Below are 22,711 nucleotides of genomic sequence, written 5' to 3' on the forward strand. Positions count from 1 at the left end.
GGGGGGGGGGGTCGTCCTACTTGCGTCATTAAAAAAAAAAAAAAAAAACAAGGAGGAAATGATCTTGCTGCTCAGTGAGCAAAGCTCCCGGGTGGCCGCGTATGGCTTTACGCATTCAATACCAACGTTTGGATGTGGAATTATAAGAGTGGAGCTCAAGTGGAAGATCCAGCTTCATGTTCGGTTGCACCGAATCGAGCGTACACGTTTTGTGGTCAAGCTTGAATCGAGTCGCGTCCTTTTTCCAAACGTTAACATTTGGACCCAAAGGATCTCGTCACGCACACGGGCCGTAGCCGACGGTGATGTAAGACGTGAGCGGCGGCGACCAATTTTCAACCATGTTTTTGTTTGTGGTCGCTTGTTCTCGGAGGGGAAAGTCGATGTTTTTCTTTCCTTTCACTTAAGAAAATGTGAACGTGAAGCCGCAAGAGCCGAACCCGAGCCGGCGAATTTGATGTTGCGCAAAGCGCGGCCACCTCACGTCTCCAAAAGTCAAAAATAAAGCGCTTTGCTTTCTTTTCATCACGAGGAGAAAAAGCATGCGAAGGTCTGAGCTGTGAGACCAGCCAAAGTTAACAAGCCACAAGTAAACAACGTTGGCGCAAAAGAACCGGATGCTACCATTATAATGTAAGATACTAAGCTAGCTTATTGCGGCTAAACGTCCTCCCTCAACTTTGGAGTCACATTTTTCTTTCTTTTTATTTTGGGTCGGAAACGCAACATGTGATGAAAACGACGAGTAAGAATGCAAGATGCTAGCTGTTATTTTAGCGAGAATCCCTGCGGCGCACATCTGAAGCTAGCTTCATTAGCTTGAACTCAAACAATCACCAGTTAACAGGTGAACAACACGACGCTAAGCAAAGTTGTGATTAGAAAGGAGACGCCACAAGTCAACGCTAGCGAGTTTAATGTCGCTAGGTGCCTTCCCTACGTAAAAGCCAAAACGTTCTTGTCATTTGTCACGGTCAAGATGAACAGATGAAGACGGTCTTTCCTTGGTGTCATTTGACGACACGGGTCGAACTATTTGTACGACAGGATAATCATGTCCAAAATAATGATAGAATAGTCCTTCCTCTTTGGAGTGTTGGCCCTCTTGAAATTCTCAACAAGATGCAAAGGCTCCAATTTGAGCTTCGACGGCAGCCTGACGCTTCAACACGCCGGGGAATAAAATCCTGTGGCATTCCAGGGCAGTGAAGGAAAGAAAAAAAAAAAAAAAAGATTCCTTGCTCTTGCTCGTGCTCTCTCGACTGCTTCCTGGCCATGTTTTTGTTGGATGAGATGCCGCAATGCTAAAAGTGGAGATACACTACAAGGCAACAGTATTTGCACACCAACGAGAAACGCGACCTTCGTTAGCTTGAACTAAAACAATCACCAGTTAACAGGTGAACAACACGATGCTAAGCAAAGCTGTGATTAGAAAGGAGAAGTCACAAGTCGACGGTAGCGAGTTTAATTGTCGCTAGATGCCTTCCCTACGTAAAAGCCAAAACATTCTTGTCATTTGTCACGGTCAAGATGAACAGATGAAGACGGTCTTTCGTTGGTGTCATTTGACAACACGGGTCGAACTATTTGTACGACAGGACAATAATGTCCAAAATAATGATAGAATAGTCCTTCCTCTTTGGAGTGTTGGCCCTCTTGAAATTCTCAACAAGATGCAAAGGCTCCAATTTGAGCTTCGACGGCAGCCTGACGCTTCAACACGCCGGGGAATAAAATCCTGTGGCATTCCAGGGCAGTGAAGGAAAGAAAAAAAAAAAAAAAAGATTCCTTGCTCTTGCTCGTGCTCTCTCGACTGCTTCCTGGCCATGTTTTTGTTGGATGAGATGCCGCAATGCTAAAAGTGGAGATACACTACAAGGCAACAGTATTTGCACACCAACGAGAAACGCGAGAAAAGGTGAAGGAAAAGCTCAGGTGTTGCCGCTGCGCAAAAGAGCGTGCAGCGCTTGCTTTTCGTTTTCCCCATGACACGGTGGACCAAAAAAACGATTTGCCACTTGATTTTGGTGAAGTGATTGTGTCGTTTCTAGCGCACCAGCACTCCTCCTGACCCTGCAAAACCACACATCGGCCGATCCCCGAGATTGTTTTCAAACGTAGGGAGCAAAAGTGGTCCGGAAAAGAAGGGAGAAATTCACAATAGACTCCCGAGAAATATACCAAAGCGCATCAACCAAGTATTTGTACTCGGATGCTCGGCAGCCCCGATGTTAGCGATAAGGACCAAAAGCGGAGGTTGCCAGGTTCACATTGGACTCCGGGGGGGGGGAGGCACGAGTAAAGAAAGAAAAAAAAAAAAAAAAGATTCCTTGCTCTTGCTCGTGCTCTCTCGACTGCTTCCTGGCCATGTTTTTGTTGGATGAGATGCCGCAATGCTAAAAGTGGAGATACACTACAAGGCAACAGTATTTGCACACCAACGAGAAACGCGAGAAAAGGTGAAGGAAAAGCTCAGGTGTTGCCGCTGCGCAAAAGAGCGTGCAGCGCTTGCTTTTCGTTTTCCCCATGACACGGTGGACCAAAAAAACGATTTGCCACTTGATTTTGGTGAAGTGATTGTGTCGTTTCTAGCGCACCAGCACTCCTCCTGACCCTGCAAAACCACACATCGGCCGATCCCCGAGATTGTTTTCAAACGTAGGGAGTAAAAGTGGTCCGGAAAAAAAGGGAGAAATTCACAAGGGAGAAATTCACAATAGACTCCTGAGAAATATACCAAAGTGCATCAACCAAGTATTTGTACTCGGATGCTCGGCAGCCCCGATGTTAGCGATAAGGACCAAAAGCGGAGGTTGCCAGGTTCACATTGGACTCCGGGGGGGGGTAGTCACGAGTCCAAGCGGACCTCCGGCGTCGTTTGGCACTGACTCGGTCGCACACCGCAGCCCGCCGGGATGCGATGCGGTCGCCCCGATCACATGGTGGGCAAAAGCGGGGGGGGGAACGCGGAGGGGCCGGGGGGGTCAGCCCAAAGCTGCCTGGGAGTCAGACAGAAGATTAGGAACCCGATCAAAGCCGCCTTGGAGTGCACCGAAGCGGACGGGGCACGATGGAGAAAGTATTTCAAAGTCCCTGGCAAGTGAAAATAGATGTCTTGTCAATTTGACATACCGCAGAAGACGACCCTGCCAGAAGATCACCAACAATAAAATGGCTTAGAAATTGTTTGAGGGGGGGGCAGAGGACAAAAGAAATCCCAAAAATCTCCACTCTCAACGGAGGCCACGCCGGCCCAAAGCCCCCACTTGGGATGCCGCCTGTCAAGTTGGACTTGACTGGACCTCCTTCGCTCTTCCCCCGTTTTCTCTGACACGCGCACACTCGCAGCCGACAACGAGGAGCTCTAATGCAGCCGAGCTGGCGGACCGCCCGAAGGGAAGAAGTATTTTGGGCTGGTAGCTCTTGCGAGCCGGCCGACCGCACGTCGCAAAATGCGGTCGGCCGGCTCGCTATATCGCTAAGTCCTCCACTGCTCCTTCACGCTAGTAAGTAAGAAAAGATTTGAGATGTACTTTAGGTGTCCTGCCGCAAAGACCTCACTTTTGTGGTGGTGTCGGAAAAAGGACCTGGAGCGCGACTTTTTTAGCGCGACTGTCTTCCGGTTTCAATGCGCAAGCGTGGCAGCGTGCGGCATGTGAAGCGAGTCGTGACATCATCGTTTCGGGGCGATCGCGTGAGGGGATGTCGGGCTCTCCGGTGGAGGCTTGCGGGGTGGAGTTCTGTCCACACACAGAGTCTGGCCAGCAATCGGCAAGAGGCCTCACACAATACAGTACTTGCTCTTTTTTTTTTTTTTCCTATCTGATGTTGAGGGTGAGAATTTTCCCAGCCCCGCAAGCTGGACTCCGTGCTCGACTCGTCGCTGCACTTCCAGCCTGATGGCTCCTGACATTGTGCCGTCAGACCTTCTGAGAAAGCCAACGACGGAAGCGCAGGAAGCCGCCGGCCTCGCCGCTATTGTGAAGACGGAGAAAGCGGACGTTCTGCCGGAGACGATACGCGGCGGAGGGAAGCGGACGTCTGAGGGCCCCGATCGCGGCGGAAGGCAGATAAAGAAGCCAGGGAGCGCTCGCGCTTTGCCGCGCGCTCGCGGCCGCCCTCCGCAATCGCCCGCCGGCGCCGCCATCTGCGAGGAGCTCACGCCGGCCGGCGACTTTTTGGAGGCTCCGAAACACAAACGACTACGAAGTCGACGCCACCAAGGCCAATTCCATCAAAGCGCCGCTTTCGGCACGGGGAGGGATTTGTCCCTTTCTGAAAACGGATCTGGGCCAGACGTGACCGGAGAGAACCAGACGCAACCCGATATCGCCAGATATGAGCAGACGTGACCAGACGTGTCGGGACGCGGCGGTGGAAATTCGATTCCTCGAAATGGCGAGGTGGCAAACAGCTGCGCTCACTTTCTCCTTTATTTGGGGATTTGCTCCGTTTCCAAAAGTGCTTAAAACAGGCTGTTGGTGTCGTCTTTTGCTCCGCCCTCCTAATAAAGTCAGCGCCCAGGCGCTCCCTGAACTTAAGTCAACTAAACCGGCGCGCCAGATGGAGATTTTCTCTGTCACGCTCCTTAGATCAGCGCCGATTATTCGCCGCTGCCCGCTTCCTGTTGAGCCCGCCAACACCAACACATGGCCTAGCACGGCGCATTTCCTACGCCGCGCGTTTAATACGCCCCGTTTAACGTTTCATGAGCAATGCTAACTCACCGCATGGCTCGTGTTGACAACGGGCGGCTTTCTGACATGCCGTTTGCCGTTCGCTCCACAAACGGCCTCCTCTACTCTCACAGTGGTGAGACGCACTTTCCGCAAGCTTCCACAACACATATCGGGTGCCTCAACTTGTCTGGCTTCTCTCCCTTCCAACCAACGTCAATGGAGACTCACTTCGGCTCCTAATCTTTATCTTCTTCTCAAAAACTGTGCAACTCGCAAATCTAAAGTGACGTCACGTGGCCATCGACTGACATCTGCTTGTCATTTCAGTCACGTAGAAGCCTGAATTTCGCAGATGGCGGAGGCAGGAAGTGCTCGGATTCCGCTTGGCCAACTGAAACGTCCAGCTAGCTTAACGTTCAGGCAATCGAAACATGCTAATGCTGTCGCGTGAGGAGTAAAAACATGCCAGATTAGCTCATGCTAACAACTGGAAATCACAAAAACCAATGGACCCTGAGTCATGTTCGTCTGTGGTGGGTAAAGAAGAGAGCACCTATCTTTTTTATACGCAAACACACACACGCACACGCACGCCACTGATTGTTAGCAGATTATAGGGGGGGGGCGGGGGGGGGCTTGGTCGTCCATCCATCCACCTTTTTACGCTCTGACAGACAAAAGATTGCATCGACTTTTACCTCATTCTTTGTGTGTGGGTGTGGGTGTGTGTGTGTGTGTGTGTGTGTGTGTGTGGGGGGGGGGAGATTTTTCCAAAGATGTTTAAGTGGGGGTGGAAAGGGACTCATGCCTAAGACACCCCCAGTCCTCCTCCCTTTCAGTTCTTGATATAGCAGCTGGTGTGTGTGTGTGTGTGTGTGTGTGTGTGTGTGTGTGTGTGTGTGTGTGTGTGTGCAGCACACTTTGTGTGTGTGTGTGTGTGTGGGTGTGTGCCCAATTCTAGCAGTGTTTTGGGATCATTTGGGAAACAAAAGGCTCATGCAGTCCAAATAGGGCAGAGTGCTAACAGTGAAGTCATTTAATGGGGTATCATAGATACCAACTGTATCATAGAAATGAAAACAACAACAACAAAAATCGCACCAGATGGGGGGCGTGATGAGGAAACACAGAATGCCATTTAGCGGAGCGTAAAACCTCCAGCAAGGCTGCTGAACTGAGTCAGACTCAAAGAGTTGGATTTTATGGATGCTCATGTTCCACTCCAGCGCTGAAAGGGGGCAGTAACGACGTGCATAAAAAAAAAAAAAAAAAAAAAAAAAAAAAAAAAATCTGTCGGCGTAAAAAGCAGGATCGAAGAGGAATTGACGTTCAATCATCTTCTGCAAAAATAAAGGCTGGTTTCAAATTCTTCCTATTCTCATTCTACTTTGTGACAATTTATAAAACCGGTGTGCCGCCACCTAGCGGTGGACTGGACTTTCACCCAAACTTAACAGGTGTCAGAACAACATTGACTTGTTGACGGGATAAAGACAGGAATAAAAAAAAAAAATTGCAAAACGGCCTCGAAGCCACGGGTGACGAAGGAGGCGGGCTCAACTGTAAAGATTATTTTTGCCAAGGCGTTGTGTGCGAAGAGCCCATTCGCGGTCACTCAGGGGGGTCGACAATATGGCCGACGACTCAAGGACCAACGTTGGATTCCGCTCGCTCCAAATGCTCCCGCTGCCCCGACGTGAAGATGCAATGATGCTGTCCATCACGTCTTGTCATAAAATACACACAAGGCCAAAGCCCCCCTTTTCCCTCCCTGTAGTCCTCAGAGGCCTGTTGCCATGGTTACGGCTGAAAGATGACTTCGACCTATCGTACCCCAACCCTTGTGTGCGCGCACACACACACACACACACACACACACACACACATGCATCCAGATGACATCATTGCGGGCGCCCTTCACACGAGCCACAGGGTGACAAATGTTCCAACCTCCCCCACACACGCACGCACGCACGGGAGTGGGAGGTGGTGATCAAGTGCCCCCCGCCCCGCTTCCCCTCGCTTCCCTCATCGCCATGGCGACCGTCATCTCTTCGCATTGCGTTCACTGACACGTCTGTTTCTTCAGGGAATCGGGATTGAGAAAATTCCCGGGCGTGCGTCTGACGCCATCAATAATTCGCACCGACACCTTTTTTGTTTTTTTTTTTTTGGCCAACAGTCAAACGTTTAAACAGAGAGACAAGGCCACCTGATTAGGGACACCCCTCTGATGCAATCCGATGCAAGGTTTAAGTTTTCGAATTGGAGTTACAAGGCCGTTTTCGGGCTTCAAGCTCGGGCTTGGGTTTCCAACAACGGCGACGTTTTTACTGCAAGCGCTCCGAGGCTGCAAAACGGCGCACTCGCAAGAAGTCGCACACGTTTCAAGAAGCTGGAGAAAATTGTTCTGAGCAAAAACGAGCAGTAATTTTTGCATTTGTTTTGAGAAATAAGTTGTCGTTTTTGTTTCGAGAGAGGCACCTTTTCGGTGCAAAAAAGTCTAAATGTATGTAAACGCAAGCATGATCACCAGAACTAGAACCCACGAGCACGACCTTTGACCACCAGCGGAGAAGTTAGCGCAAGGGTGCGGAAGTCTGACGGTACCTGTAGGAAGCAGGTCCCGGGCGGAGCGTTTTCCTCGATGGTGGCGTTGTAGAAGCTCCTGGAGAAGACGGGCGCGTTGTCGTTGGCGTCCTGCAGCACCACGTCCACCCGCGCCGTGGACGACAGCGGCGGCCGCCCGCCGTCCGTCGCCACCACCGTCACGCTGGGCGAGGGCTCCGACTCGAAATCCAGGACGCTGGCCGTGGTGATGATCCCCGTCACCGCGTCGACGGAGAACCAGTCCGAGTGGGAGTGCTTGCCCTTCAGGAGACTGTAGCGGATTTCGCCGTTGGGACCCTGGTCCTTGTCCCGGGCGGTGACTTGAAGGACAAAAGATCCCGGGTAGACCGCCTCGGGGATGGTCTGTCTGTAGGCCCGCTGGTCAAACAGAGGCGGGTTGTCGTTGACGTCCGTCACCCGGATGGTGAACGAGGACTCGGCCCGCAGGGGGGGCGTACCCGAGTCGGTGGCCATCACGCGCAGGTCGTAGGAGTCGCGCTCCTCCCGGTCCAGTACCTGGTCCACGTAGATCAGGTAGATGATACTGTCCTTGGTGGTGAGCGCAAACTTTCCGTCGCCGCCCTCCAGCGATACGTTGACGTTGGCGTACTCGCCGTAGTCCGGGTCGGTGACGGAGATGCGGGCCACGTACTGGCCCGGCTGGGCGCCCTCCGAGATCTTCGGGGAGCCGTCCTCGCTCAGGAAAATGATGGTCATGGTGGGCTGGTTGTCGTTGTAGTCGCGCACGTGAATGGTCACAAAAGTGTTGGTCACCTGGGGAAGGAAGATGAGCATTTGTCAGCGTGCGTTCGGGAAAAACCGGAGCTCTTCCGCTCAAAGGAATTTCGAGCGCCAGCCATTCCGCTGTCTGTCTGTACGTGTCCGACAATTGACCGTCGATCTGTAGTTGCCTCGCAAGCGGATCGTAGACCGGAACCGGCGTTTTACCTCCGGGTGGCTGGCGTTGTCCCTGGCCTGGACCACCAGCTCGTGCACTCGCTTAAGCTCGTAGTCCAGCGGTCTGTTCAGCGTGATGACTCCAGACTTGAGATCCATGACAAAGTAGCGCTCAGGATCACTTTGCCGCCGGTTGATCTCATAGAGGACCAGGCCGTTGTCACCCTCGTCCTGGTCTGCGGCGAAGACCTGCAAAAAAAAAACGCAGTGTTACCTAGTCAACCTTGCATGAATCAAACACCCGAGCCAGAGGTGACTCGATTCTGTTTGCAGCGACCTGGAGGATGCTGCTTCCTTGGGGAAGACTCTCCGAAATGATGGCGTGGTATCGGCTCTGGTTGAAGACCGGCGCGTGGTCATTGATGTCCGTCACGGCCACCTCCAGAGTCATGGAACCAACCCTCCTGGGCGAGCCCCCGTCAAAGGCCTCCAGGACCAGAGTGTAAGCCGAACGTTTCTCCCGGTCCAACGGCCCGCTGATGACCAGGTCCAGATTCAGCGCCTTATCGGACGCCCTCTTGGTTTCCAAACGGAACACCTGACCCACGTTTCCCTCCCGGATGGAGTAGCCCTGCGTTGCGAACTGGTCCTTGTCGGCGTCGCCGGCCGGGTCCAGGGAAAAGCGGGTGCCCACGGCCGTGTGCTCGGGTATCTTGAGATGAGCTTTGCTTTTGGGGAACTCTGGCGCGTGGTCATTGATGTCGTTGACGGTGACGGCCACTTGGATGGTGACGCCCGTCATGGTGACGGCGATGAAGCTGTAGCGGTCTCTCCGCTCGCGGTCGAGGCGGCGCGCCGTGGTGATGATCCCGGTGGTCTCGTCGATGTTCAGGTCGCTGCCCGCGCCCGTGCCTTCGTGGTCCGAGATGAAGTAGAGGCTGGCCGACTCGCCGGGCGGCAAGCCGGCACTGATGTCCCCGACGACGGTGCCCGCCGGCTGCTCCTCATCCAGCTGCAGCTCCAGCGCCCCCGACAGGGCGGCGGGCGACCGGAGCAGGACGAGGACGACGGGTAAGCAGATGAGCGGTCGCCACGCAAGGGAGCGCAAAGGCGGTCCGCCGGGCCGCCCTCGCGACCCTTCGCTTCTCACAGGCATGACTCAGCTACACCTGAAAACAAAGACAAGAACCCATGAGCGAAACCTGACACGAGTCAGCCAGCGGTCCCATTGTTTGTCTCTTCGTTCCCCACGATCGAGCGGCGCCCAGTCCATCCTTTGTGTGAACGTTCCCTGCGACTCACCGGCGACCGGTCCGCAGTCAGTCCGCGGATTGGCAGGCAAGATGTCGAAATGGGCAACGACTCAACTGAGCTGTCCATGAGCTTGTCGACATGATCTCTCTGGCGATTGGCTGGCGACGCCTTCGACCGGACTGGAATATGCACAACGGGATCCGCAGCGGAACGTTTCTCTTTCAAGCTCGTGATTTACGGAGCCAGAATATTTGCGATCAAAGCGGCACGCGGCGGCGACGTGCATCCGGCCGTAGCCGTGACGGAGACGGCGAGCCTCCCGCCGCCTCCGTCCTTACGCTACGGCGCTACAGAAATAGAAACGCTTGACGGACGCGTGCCGTCTCGCGACACGCCGTCACGGGTGGGCGCCGATCCGCTGGAAATCCTTCCAATCAAAACAGCCGGCGAGCTCGCGTTCGCCGCCTGTGGGCCAAAGGTGTCGGCCCGGCGGCGCTCATCTGCTCGACAGTTCCCCGCGGCGCAAATAAAATTTGGACTCTGAGCACCGGGAATGTCCTGCACATCTGCCGCGCATCTCGCCGAGGCTAACTGCTAACTTAGGGTTAGCATTGTCATAAAGGATTAACCCCCCCAACCACCAAAAAAAATGAGACAATTTCCCTTTTTTTCCCTGCTGTTCTTTTTCTGAAAAAAAGATGAACTTGCTCTATTTGCAGCATCCCTCACTTTGACTTCTTCCCGATGTTGTTGTTGAGCCAAAACAGTGACCAACCTGAGCAATGCTGTTTTTGGGTTTTTTTTTTTTTTTTTTTTTTTTTTAGCTGGAGAGTAGTCATTTTGGCAACCATGTGAACAAGAAAAACAAAGAAAATCCATTAGCAGGGCAAGACTTGGTCTTTTGGTTGTTATTATTTTTGGGGGACGCGCTCCTTGAGATATTGCGAGCAAACACAAAGTGTGCTTCGCTCAGCAACGCCAGCGCCGGACTTCCCTCTGAGCGTGACCACATCTATTATGCTCGTTTTAGCAGCCCCCCCCCCCCCGCAAGGAGGCTCCATTAATAATCCGTCTATGACTCCCCGGGGAAGGCGCGGACGGCGGCCCCTCCACATCTGGAGGCCGCGGACGCCACCGCACTTCTCGTTTTTTGGCGGGGGGGTTTTCACAAGCATTGCTGAAAAAGCAGGCAAGCGCACGCAGGACACGTGAGGACGGCGTGTCGGGAAAGCGTTTCAGTGGCACTCGTCAAGATCGCGCTCAGGGTTGCGTCGTGGTTGTCGACGACTTCATCGAGGAGAAGAGCTCCCTCTAGTGGTGCGACGCATTCTGTCACGCTGTGCAATCGTGATGGGACGGGAATCCAAGTGGTTTTGGACAAGAACAAGCCTGTCGTGAACCACATGCTGCTTCACCAAGTCCAAAGATGTAAGATTTCGACCGCTTTGATCTGTATCTCTTTTTGTGCTTTTTTTTTTCCCCTCCTCGCACACAAATGTCTTCGTACATACTCACAAGCAAGCCCAGAGGCGGCCTGCTGTTCTTTTTCCACTTGTTTGGTTTGGCCGAAGGGAGCGCGGTCGCTTCTGCAGAAAGCATTTGGCCGGCCGATTGGCCGGCCGGCCTCAGTCGAGCCCATCTGGATTTGGCAGCGTGCTGGGAGAGAAAAGCTTTTCCGATCGCCCGCAACGGAAACTAACTGGTCGGCGCACTCGTGCGACAAATCGAAAATGATTCCGGGGGGCCGCCGGGCCACAAATGACGCGGCAGAGACCGCGTGGAGCCCTACCGGGACGCCTCTTCACGAGCGCTGAAGGCAGACAAACGCTTGCTCGCTTTTTCTTGGACGGATGGCGATCGCAAGTGGAGCCTTCATGAAAAACGCATGAGGGGGACATCCGAGCCGAGAGAAATCAATCGTGTTACTACCCCCCCACCCCCCACACCCCTCTCACTACAGGCTGCAGTCATGTTACAATTTGGGGGAAAGCGGGGCTTTGAAATGTTCAACCACTGATAGCAAGACGCCGGCGTCTTTCTCAATATTTTTCAGTTGTTCCAATGTTGAAACGCCGCAAAACTGCAGCCCGTTGCCGCCGGGGACACGTTTCGGCCTTTGTCGGCGGGACAAAGGCGCCTGCCTCCATCGCTTCCGTTGGCGACCGCGGGGACGAACGGCAGCTGCCATGGCAACGGCGCCTCCCCCTGAGCGGCGCCGCTGTGTGCCTTCGAGCGCGCGCGTGCGGGTGCGCGCGGGCGCCGGGTCACTCTTCCGACGCTCGCCTCACTCGGACTTGGCGGGCCCAAGAAAGCAAATCCGGGAAAAAAACAACAAGCGCGCCACCACCAGAGACGGGGCAACAATGCTCGTGTCAACCGCGATGATGACAAGTGGCCCCGGTGAGGACGTGGCGACCCCGGGCGGGCAATTCGGAAACACGCTTCACCCGCTTGTTTTCCCACACTGCGAGCGCGGGTATCGATTGAGTGCATGGCCGGCCGAAAAGAAAGGTCGCAAACTCGATGGGGCTTTTGGTTGTCGGCCAACAAAAGTTTGTGGGAAGGAAACCGTGCGAGCACGATGTGATAGGATAGGATAGGATATATTTATGTATTCATTTATTTGTGTATTCATTCCAAAAAGACATTCTCGGGAACAAAAAGCAATTCCATTTGCATTTTGGGGGACATTAAATGGACTGTATATAATTTCCACTTTTATCCCCTCTCGCGCTGTGTTCGTTGTTTGTACGTTTCCGCTAAATCTGACTGACTTTTTTTTGGTATATTGTGTTCTATTAAAAAAAGAAAAAATAGATCACTCTTTGGCCCCTAACAAAAAAAAAAACAAACCGAGCACAGCATAAATAAAAGGGCGTCCATCTTCAGCCTGACACTCTCGATTGTTTTTGTGCACACACACGCGCGCGCGTACGAGGCGGCGCACAAACAGCCCCGTGTTGACTTTTGCTGATAAGCTCCACACCACCACTCGAGCGGAGTCTCTCTTGAAATCAATCGAGGACACTATTAAAAGTGGCCAATTCCATGCCGTGCAGTAGGTGGCGCCGCACAAATGGCTTGGGGCACGTTTCTGGCTGCCCGCACACATTTCCACACAGAGGCAAACGACAAGACTGGCAAGGAGCTGCTGCGGGGCGGGGCGCGGCTCACATCGCCCGACACGGCAGCCAATCACATTCCAGCCCCTGATCCCACTTTAATGGGTCACGCCCCTTAAAGGCGCATCCGCAACCAATAAGGAGCGATGGCATTTCAATTCGATTCGGTTATAAGTCAAGGTCCCGCTGTATGGACAAAAATATTGGGCCACGGAAGACATTGCGACATCTGCACGTGTGCAACCTCGCAGGAAATGCTTTTGCACTTGCTTCCTTTTTTTTTTTCATGGCGCAAAGCAAGGCCCGTAAAAGAAGCCGCGGAAGAGCGTCACAGGTGGACATCTTTGGCATGAGATCCGTCATTTTGGGTCGGCTGCTTTTCCCATTTTTCCTCTCCAGATGTTTGGGTCTGGTATGTTCTTCAGCTGTCCCAATACTTGTGAGCGTATCTCGCCCATCAGCTTTGCACTTCCCCGATGCTCGTGTTTTACCCCGCTTGCTGTCCCGCTTGCTACTTGTCCGCTCCCCGGGGTCATCTCAACGCTTGCGTCCATCCGTGCCTTTGCAGTTACCGTGGCTGTCCCGATACTTTTTGGCCGCTCCTTCTTGGCATCCCAATACTTGTGTCCGCCGCTTCGTCGGCGAGGCAAAATCGGGGTCCGGTCTGGAGCACAGAGACACCTCGCACGGGAGATCCGCTTCCCGGACCTTTTTCCAGATTTGGCGCACGAGTCAAGGGCAACGAAACGGAGCCTTTTATCGGTGCCGCCACCCCATCGCCGAGGAAGCGGCGCAGGGTCTTACATTCATTGGAGGGACGTTCTTCTGGGTGGCTGTCCCCGACGTCTAGCTGATTGCGATGCAGAAAAAGAAAGCATTCACACAATCCACACAAGGGGAAGCGAGGGGGGGGGCCAAATAGGCCAATTCCATAAGAGGGGCCCCCGCCTGCGCGCGCGTGTCCGAGTCAGGGGAGAGCGCACACGTTGGCTTGTTGTCGCCAAATCTTCTTTTGTGTGGTTGTTGTTTGAATCCGTCTTCTCTTGTCGCTGCTCCAGCATCCGCACTGGAGCCGAGCGAGGTTCGCCGAGCGACCGACTGGCGGACTGGCGGAGCCCACTCCCACCCCCACTCCCCCCTCCTCCTCCTCCTCCAGCAGCAGCAGCAGGCCCACGCCCCTTCCTCCTCCTCCTTTTGGGTAGCCGGCACCAAAGTGGGGGTGGCGGCAGGGGGTTGGGGGTGCAGTGGGAGGAGGGAAGGAGGCGAGGGAGCGATGGAGAGACTTTGGTCCCCCCCCTCGCCCAGCTCGGCGCGATGGAAGAAAACGTGCCGAGAGAGACAAAAAGGCTGCTCGGGAGGAGCGAGCTGCAAATTCAAACTTGGCCGCTCTGGCTGCAAAGCGCACGAGCCAACTGGACGCCGTTGACGGCTTAGGTCACAGCCAGCAATTTATTTTTCTTGGCTTTCGAACATCTCGGTGTTTTCTCATCCAGGTTTTGCATCTTTTCCTCCACGTCTTTTTTGTTTTTCGTTTAACAGTTCGAGCGTCCCCACGTCGCTTGAAAGGCCTCGTGCTCAATCCTCCGACAGAACGTCGTCAACTGCAAGTGTTCCAATCAAGAGCCGATGATTTGAAGGTGGACACTTAGCGGAACGACGATGCGTCTTTCAGTTAGCCACTCAATGGGGTTTCAGATTATATGTTAGCATTAAGCTAATGGAGTTTTGTGAGGCAAAATGTCATCTGGATTGAGAGGACATTTGGGCGTGTCACTCACCGCTGCTTTTTTTTTTTTTTTTTCGCATCAGATTTCCTGTCAACTTGAACTAGAAGTGACAAACAGCTTGAAGCAAGCACACTTTGCCTCTATTTTGCAGAACGGTGTGCGTGTCTTTTTTTAGGGGGGAGGTTTCTCCAAAGTCTCGGGTCTTGCACTTGATGATAAAAGGACCGTGCCGCAGTTTGGACAACAGACGGTCGACAAACAAGCAAGGCTTTCCTCCCGTGCGCCGTGTGTCCTCGGAGTGTGCGCAAATGTGCCGCGTGTGTCTGCGTGGACACTTGCCACGGCCGCGCAATTATTCGACACGACGCTAAGCAACACCAGATGGCGAAGGCCCGACACGTTTGGCGGCGGCGACTTCCCCCCCACGCCCCCCACGGCGACCCACGCAACTATTCCCGTCATTAAAAAAATAATAATAAAATAAAATAAAATAAAAATCTCACCCCGTGCCAATATCTGGCCTCCGAGGGCGCGCGCTCCTTCGGTTGTCCCCGTCGGTTCCCGGACGCATCTTGTCCCAGCTGCGACGCCGTCCGTCAAGGGCGAAAACTGACGAAGGCGGCAATTTGCCAGCTGCGAAAGACAGAAAAAAAGAAAAGCGTTGGAATGTTTGTGAAGATCCACCACCGCGTGAAGAATCTTGGCCGCGTCTTTGAGGATCCGCTCACGCCCACAACGCTGACTGCTGCATTTTTCAAAGACCGACAGACGGTCAAAGAAGCGCTCGAGAATGCGACGCGAGTGGCACTCGGCGGGGAATCGAAACTTTTCCAAAACGACCGAAGCCGTCTCCTTTTTGTCCTTTTGAGTCCAAGTCGAAACAATGGCGCCAGATCTTGGTAGTTTCTGGTGGTAGCGATGCTGCTTCAGTGTGGCTTCACCCCAAAATGGCCGACTCGCGGTGTCTTTTGGGGCAGAGCTTCTGAAACTTGTTTGCCGGGAGGCTCACGACAGGCACGATGAGCAAATATCATGTTGCTCAGCCAAAGCCAAAGGTTTTGGGGCTGAATTTTCAAATCGTGATTTGAATCCCCCCCTTGGAAATCAGCCTCCAATATTCGTTTCAAACCAAAATGACTTCCTGTGATTAGTCGGGAATTTCTTTTCGTTACGCTTGGGCGGTCATTTTAATCCGCAGTCATTCCACTTTAATCTGTGAAAAGGAGTCAGAGTTCACTCCTTGGCCCGAATGACTTTACATTCGCTTGAAAATAAGATAAGAAAACCTTTATTGTCTCACAATGGAGAACGTCGCATCCCAAATTGATATCCCATCATAGCGATCTTTGCTAACGTTGGTTGCTCGCTTTGGTTGAGCCACCCAGTGGGACGGAATGGCGTACCTAATGAAGTGTCCGCTGGCTGCGGGTCTTATCAGGCAGGAATTGGCTCGAAAACAGGAAGATGCAAAGAGGAATTCCTCTGTGCGGCTTCCGGGTCAAGAATCCATTTCGGGTTCTCACGTCAAAGTCAGCGAGATCAGCGGCGCGCTTCCCGTCTTGTCCTCGGCTCAACACGCACGTCTTCATTTGTTTTTCCAAAAACAAATAAATAAATAAATAAATAAAGGAATTCTTCTTCGTCACTTAACTGCCATTTGAAGGGGACCAGTTTGAAAATTGGGACCGGAATGATTTTTGTTGCTGTTGTGTTGTGATGAAAGACGAATGCCGGTGGAATGAGTGACGATGTTGTTGTTAAATTCCCACACAATCCGGCAGTTCATCCCCAACATTTTGTTTCGTCATTCACGTGGAGACATATTTCGACAGGCAGATTAAAATAAAAAAAAAAAAAAGAGCGCACTAGGTAGCGGCTTCAAACTGTCACGGAGGCGAGTCCGAGCAAACAGGAAGTGGGCCCAGTGGAGAACTTCCTGTCAAGGCCCATCCGACGGCCACCTTGCGCGCTCGCTGACACGGGAGCTTCCTCACCGTGTGCGTGCGTGCGTGTGGTGTCCATGCCCCCCCCCCACCCCCCCTCCTCACCTGCTTCCTGCCTTCGTGGGAAAGTGGCACCTCGGCTCACGCCCTTGCATTTACAAGCCAGATGTGACTTTAGTGCATTCATGAGTCACACACACACACACACACACACACACACACACACACACACACACACACACACATTACTGCTAGTCCAGATTTAGAACCAATGACAGATTAATGATGGGCCTGTGTGTGCGCGCGCGTGTGTGTGTGTGTGTGTGTGTGTGTGTGTGTGTGTGTGTGTGTGTGTGTGTGTGCGTGGTTGGGAGGGCCTGCTACTTTACTTATAAAGGTCCGTAATGACATTCAAAGGCAGCACCCCGGACACACTTTCAGACAAGCAGATCCTCACACACTCGATCTCACTGGTTCGGATTTGCGCACACACCACCGCAAATTCACTCGGTGACATACCGAAGTGTTGCGTTTGCATCTTGGTCTTGAGGTGGGAAGGTCAAGTCCAGTAGGAGGCGGCAAGCGGAGATAAGCGCTCGCTCACGCGGCAGGCGTCAGCTGCTTCCCGCGCTCGAACACTTTCCGCCGCGTCGAGATGGAGATCTTGTTGTGCGCTAGAAGGAAAAAAAGAAACACGTTGAGCCTCGTCCGTCTTTCAACATCAAAGCCGGTCTCGCGTCCACATCCGATGTGACACTTCCAAATGAGACGATTTTGTTTGCGTGGAGCGCTCGTCTGCGGCCCTTTAATTGTTGACGGTCGCGCGGTTTGACATGGAAGAGCCGCCTTGGCGGCGAGTGAGAATAAATCACATCGAGGGATCTTTGACGGGATTTGAAACACTTTTGTTTTCTTTTGTGGTCTGCCGTTCACCGTCCGGCTGCATTACGGGGGCGCTCCGAGTCGGCGGCCAAGGCAGAAGCTACGGAATGTTTGTGCTTGCTGCCGGATGGGGATTAGTCCGCGTTCGCATCGCTCCCGCTTTTGTTTTTCTTGACGGGGGACCAAAGCACATTCTCTTGTGAAGCTCGATCACGAGAATTTGTTTCGAGGTTTTCCCCCGCAGGCGAAAGTGTTGTCGCGTGCATGCGCCGGGTGGCGCCGTAACCCCGGAGCCGGCCATGTCCAGCTGCGGGCCCGGAGGGCTACTGTGCTCCCTGTTTTCCGGCCCCCCCTCGGCTCAGATGGTCAGCTCATCAGCCGGCTCTGAGGCGACATTCGAACCATCCTGGTGATTCCAATCGGGTGTGTCGCTCCCGGGCGAGCTGGAAAGCAGGCAGGACGGCGGCCCTCCGGGACCGAATTTGGGCACCTCTGCCTGAAGCCGGTTTAGACAATCAGAAGCTCATACTCCAGTCCCGCAGGTGGCGGCAGAGTGCATTACAAGGTGGCTCTCAACCTTGTGCAGACGTTTTTTTCTTTTTTAGGGGGAGGGGGTCACTTTTTCAGCTGTGAAAACACACACACACACACACACACACCACACACACACACACACACACACACACACACACACGCGCGCGCACATATTGATATAGTCATACCTCGTTTATCGACCAATCCGTTCCAGAAGGCTGTTCGAAAACCGATTTGTTCCAAAACCGAAGCCACGCTCTTTAAAAAAAAAAAAATAATAATCTTTCTTGAACACGTCTGCTCACAATTGAACTCTTCACGAGGAATCGTCACTTCCTCGTCTACCCGAGGAAGCGTCACTTAAGCGTCACTTCCTCGTGTAAGGAAAGTGAGAGGAGTCAAATGGCACGTTCAAGTGCGCTCAGTTATTTCGAAAACCAATTTTCGGTCGTTATCCGACACATACAAAAAAAATCGGAAATTTTTGGTCGAAAAACGATTTGGTCTAGAACAGAGACGTTCGAAAACTGAGGTTTGACTGTATATCATTTTTTAAATGCATTTATACATAATTGTTGCACTGCTTCAAATAGTAACGCGGAAAGCAATGCATCCTGTTTGTAAGCGCGTAATTCGCCTTCCCAGGCGGAGGTCACAAGCTTGAGAGTAGACGCGTGACCGGCGCGCGCCCCCGAGCACGTGAGGCAGAGTTCGTGCGTGCCTGCGGCGGACGCAGTTAACACGGTCAGCAAAGTGAAGTCCGCGATAAGACGGCGAGAGGGGCCATACGCCATCCGATCCGCTCGCCGGTTACAAGATGAAGAAACGGCACGAAAGCCAACCCGATTGTCAAGATGGGGTTTGCGTTTCCGTTTCCGTACGGACGTCGGACATCCACCGAATTCTTGGATGTTGCAGGACCTGGTGGAGCCGCACGGGCCAAACCACATGTTTGGCTTTTTTCCCCCTCACGCGCGTGTCTTTGCTTCAACTCTGGAGCCCGACTCGCCTGCCTGCGCGTGTGTGCGCGCGCGCGCTTGCGCGCGGTACATATTTCTCCAATTACGCTTCAGTGATCCCTAAGAAGCTGTGCGAACATTTTTCCGCCGAGTGCGGCGCTTCCACGGCCGTGATTGGAAGCAGACGCGCGCGCGAGTGTGTGGGTGACGTTTTTTTCTTCGCTGCCCAACCAGGAAGTGGTCACGGCAACTTTCCTCTGCAGGTGTGCCACTTGGAAGCGTTCGTCTCTGTTGCTTTCGGGGTAGTCGACACACTTCCTGAAATTGATTTTCTTATTTAATGCAGGAATTTGACATCAACAAGGAATTAAAAAAATAAAATAAAACCGCATCCCTGGGGAAAAAAAAAACCCAAACCAAAATCAAAACATGATTGCTGTTCAACTCCAGTCCTGAAGGGGCAGTAATGTGCATTGCACACTTTGGGGTGTGGACGCACCAGCAGTCTCATTCGCGAGGCACAGCTTTGGCCAATTCTCACGCAGGAGTTTTTGATTTTCAAGATATTTATCTTGGTTTTGCTTGACAGAAGAAGGAAGGTCAAAAGCTCATTTTTACTTGACTTTATGACATAACATGACCCTTTTTTTAAAAAAATCTGACACTTTACAAATACTTTCAAGTATTTCAACTCAGGCTAAGACTAAAAAAAAAAACGAAGCATTTTCCCTAAATCTGATCAAACGTGCTCTAAAAACTCATTCAAACGAAGTGACTATAAAAACACACAAACCAGGATCGGACTGATTGGAACCTGCGACCCGCAAGGCCGGACTGCATGTCAACCGATTGTCCGCTGCGGACACGAGCGCTCTCTCTTCTTTGTGGTGTCAAGCGTCATCCGCATTGGCTTGGCCGTCGACAAACTCGCTGGCCCGCTCTTTGGCGGAGACAGGTCGCCGCCTCCTTTGCCTTCCGATCCGTGGTGGCGTTGCACAGAAATAGTGGCGAGCGCTCGCTGATTACAGAGTTCGGCCCCTCTGATGTGGACGGACGGACGAGGTCCAAGGCGGCCTGGCCTGGCGCGTTTTCTCACACAGGCACGCACCATCTTGTTTTTCCATTTGCAGGGAATGATGGGAAACGCAGCTGATGACGAACATGGCGAGCGACTGAAAGCAAGTTCCAAGCGCTTCATTTTTTGTTTTTTTTTTCGTTTTTGTCCACATGGGCCCTGACGCTGACTGGCGTCCAGTCTCCCATTTGTGCTGTGGGTGCTTTCGGATTGTCCGGCGACCAGTCCGTTGTTTCTCTGCGTACGCTGAGTGTGCGTGACTTCAACTTGTTGTGCCGGTCGCATTTTGTTGCCTTCAAAGCTTCATTTGAAAGGCCAACTTGGAAACGCAAAGGTGGCATCAAACCGGCGTCGGCCCCTCACAAAATCGGGATTGACCACAGGAGGGCGTCCCAAAGTCGGCTGAGGATGTCCCAAAGTCGTCCGCGATCCCCGTGAGGAGGAGCCCCTCCCGTAACGGATGGCTGGAAATTCACTTAGCTCACTCCGGTTTTGATGAGTCTTCGTTCGAAATCTTGGGCTGCTTCGAGAGCCACACCCGCGTCTCAGCAGTCACCTCAACTTGATCACCAAACTGAAAGAGCCTTGAAGCAGCTGAAAAACCGAGCCGGGCAGAATGGATTCTCGACTCCATCAAAAGGGCATCAAACGGTCGCAGCTCGCTCGGCTCGGGTTCGAACCACAGCAAAGAGATCAGACCGCAAGACTCCAGTCTGGCGTGAAAGACTTGACACTGACTCCCAGTCAGCTGGAGAATCGATTTTCACAATTCTGGTCCAGGAATTACGGAATGGGTCTGCTTCCCGAATTGGGGAAGCAAATGCTCGTTGACTTCACAGTGAAGCCGGCGCGGCTCTGAGCTCTGCACACTTGCGGGTCCGTCCGTCAGTGGAGAAGCAGAGTTCAAAGCAAACACGGTGAAGTGGCATTTAGCTGTTATGCTGCACCCGAAGGCTCGCTTTGAGGTGTGACGTGTTGCACAGAGAAAGATGGAGTGTGAGTTCTCGTTTTTTTCTTTTTAAATGCTATTTTTTTAGTTTGGGTGAACTGTAAAACTCTCAACGGGCGCGCGTGTATGTGTGCGCACTGGCCGCGGACAGCTGCAGCTTTTTCTTCTTAAAATACAGACGACAGACCTCATCAAAGCCTCTGCAGGCCTCTGCACTCACAGAGGTCACGAGGCGCCTTTCTTATGGTGCGCACTTGAGTGTGTGTGTGTGTGTGTGTGTGTGTGTGTGTGTGCGTGTGCGTGTGCGTGTGCTCATCAAGCCATGTTTGCTTTCACTCGACGAGCGTGTGGCAGCTAAAGCAGTCTGAGGTCCAAAAGTAGAAAGACAAATGCACACAGCAACTTGCAGTACAAAGTTGTTTATTTGGGTGGTTTTTTTTTCTCCTCGCCTTTGCAAAGGCAACCGAGAGTCGCCCAAAAAAAAAAAAAAAAAAAACAGAACACCAAGCATAAAACAAACAGCAACAAGATCTTCCCCCCCCCCCCGGGGCTCAAAATACTGGAATCCAATCGAGTTTTAAAAGGAGAACTTCAAGGTGTGTGTTTTAGTTTTTGTTGAAATGTGTTCCCAAATATCGATCAATGCGTGTCGACCTCACAGCGCAGAGGTCGTGGGTTCAATTCCAGCTCCGGCCTTCCTGTGTGGAGTTTGCATGTTCTCCCCGGCTGGGCCTTCGTGGGTTTTCTCCGGGTACTCTGGTTTCCTCCCACATTCCAAAAACATGCACGGCAGGCTGATTGAACTCTCCAAATTGTCCCGCGGTGTGATTGTGAGCGTGATTGATTGTTCGTGTATGCGTGCGTGCGCTGGGGCTGGCAAGCGGTTCAGGGTGTCCCCCGAAGCTGCCCGAAGACACCCGGGATAGGCTCCAGAACGCCCCGCGACCCTTGTGAGGATAAAGCGGTTCCGAAAATGGACGGGATGGATGGATGGCATTCTCATCGCGTGAATGCGCAGAGACAAACGGCGTGCACGTTTGATGATGTCACTCTTGAAGCCTTTTGCTTGATCTTCTTGATGAGGACTCATTGAAAGCAGGTGCGGCCGGCCACAGCAATTGTTTGTTTGTTCCAAAAAGCTGAATTGCACTCGTGAGCTCATCCACCGAGCGCGCGCGCGCCTGCGTAGCATCCCACTCGTCAGCCGCAGCGTCCAGGAGGAGCAGCGCAATGTCCATTGAATTGACGCAAATAGCATGACCGCAAAAAAAAAAAAAAATGTAATGAGAGTGAATAATTCCGAACTCAGTCAGATTGTATACAAAGTACGGCTCGCTGAAAAGTATTTGTACTGGGTTACCTCCCCCTAGTGACACTGGATGGTTACCAAAACTAGTTTCCATGTCAAGGATTTGCTCATTTCTCTGATTTTGCTGTTCCTGCGTGTGTGTGTGTGTCAGTTGCAGCGCGACACAAGGAAACACGCTGGCACCGGGATGACTTTTCCAGGTGCAGGGAAGGGCACGGCGCCAAAGGAACTGGGCCGCCGCTTTTCCATCTGGACGTGTACGCGGCCGCTTTTCAAACACTTCAGACCATACCCGGCTTACACGAGCCAAGATTTACGAATGGTTGATTGCAGGACGGATGGACTGGCTTTGCTCTCTCGGGTTCCTAACTGCTTCCTAACTTGCTTCCGGATTGTTTTTTGACTTGCCCACTCGGCATCCGTTGCAGACCGGTCAATCTCCCGTCTGCGGCCCCTTCTCACGATTTCTCATTTTTACCCAGATCTGGTTTTGGGACTTTTTTTCCTTGCCCTCTTGGGGGTTAAGCTCAGCTTGAGACTGTTTGTGAAAAAGGGCTCTGACTGGACCGCATGGTTCTTGGCTGCTTTTTGACTCAGGAAAATTCTTACCTGGCCGACAGTTCCGGCTGTCGCTTCAGCCTTTATCGGAACTGTCCTTATTTTGATTTTCTTTTTTTCCCTTCAAGGCCGGTCCCTGAAAATATAGTCTGACATTAAACCGGTCCGTGGGGCAAAAAAAAGGTTGGGGCCCGCTGCCGCAGGGCATTC

At 52.7% G+C, this 22,711-nt stretch overlaps 1 protein-coding gene across 2 annotated transcripts in view; it reads right to left on the minus strand.

Moving 5' to 3' along the window:
- Nucleotides 1–14,890, minus strand: part of dchs1b (dachsous cadherin-related 1b) — a 33,176-nt gene extending 18,286 nt beyond the window's left edge. Inside the window, exons 1-4 of one of the 2 annotated variants that reach the window (XM_019871669.1) lie at nucleotides 14,796–14,890; nucleotides 8,527–9,358; nucleotides 8,241–8,438; nucleotides 7,293–8,066 (exon numbers count right to left, since the gene is read on the minus strand). In XM_019871669.1, the coding sequence (XP_019727228.1) occupies nucleotides 7,293–8,066; nucleotides 8,241–8,438; nucleotides 8,527–9,345 (1,791 nt within the window). In that variant the 5' untranslated portion in view covers nucleotides 9,346–9,358; nucleotides 14,796–14,890. Of the gene's footprint in view, nucleotides 1–7,292; nucleotides 8,067–8,240; nucleotides 8,439–8,526; nucleotides 9,359–13,369; nucleotides 13,693–14,795 lie in introns of those variants that run through there. The other variant, XM_019871661.1, reaches the window with a different exon arrangement.
- Nucleotides 14,891–22,711: the final 7,821 nt, after the last annotated feature.

Source organism: Hippocampus comes, unplaced genomic scaffold (assembly GCF_001891065.2).
Source record: "Hippocampus comes isolate QL1 unplaced genomic scaffold, H_comes_QL1_v1.1 scaffold33, whole genome shotgun sequence".
In the NCBI taxonomy this organism is placed as follows: domain Eukaryota; kingdom Metazoa; phylum Chordata; class Actinopteri; order Syngnathiformes; family Syngnathidae; genus Hippocampus; species Hippocampus comes.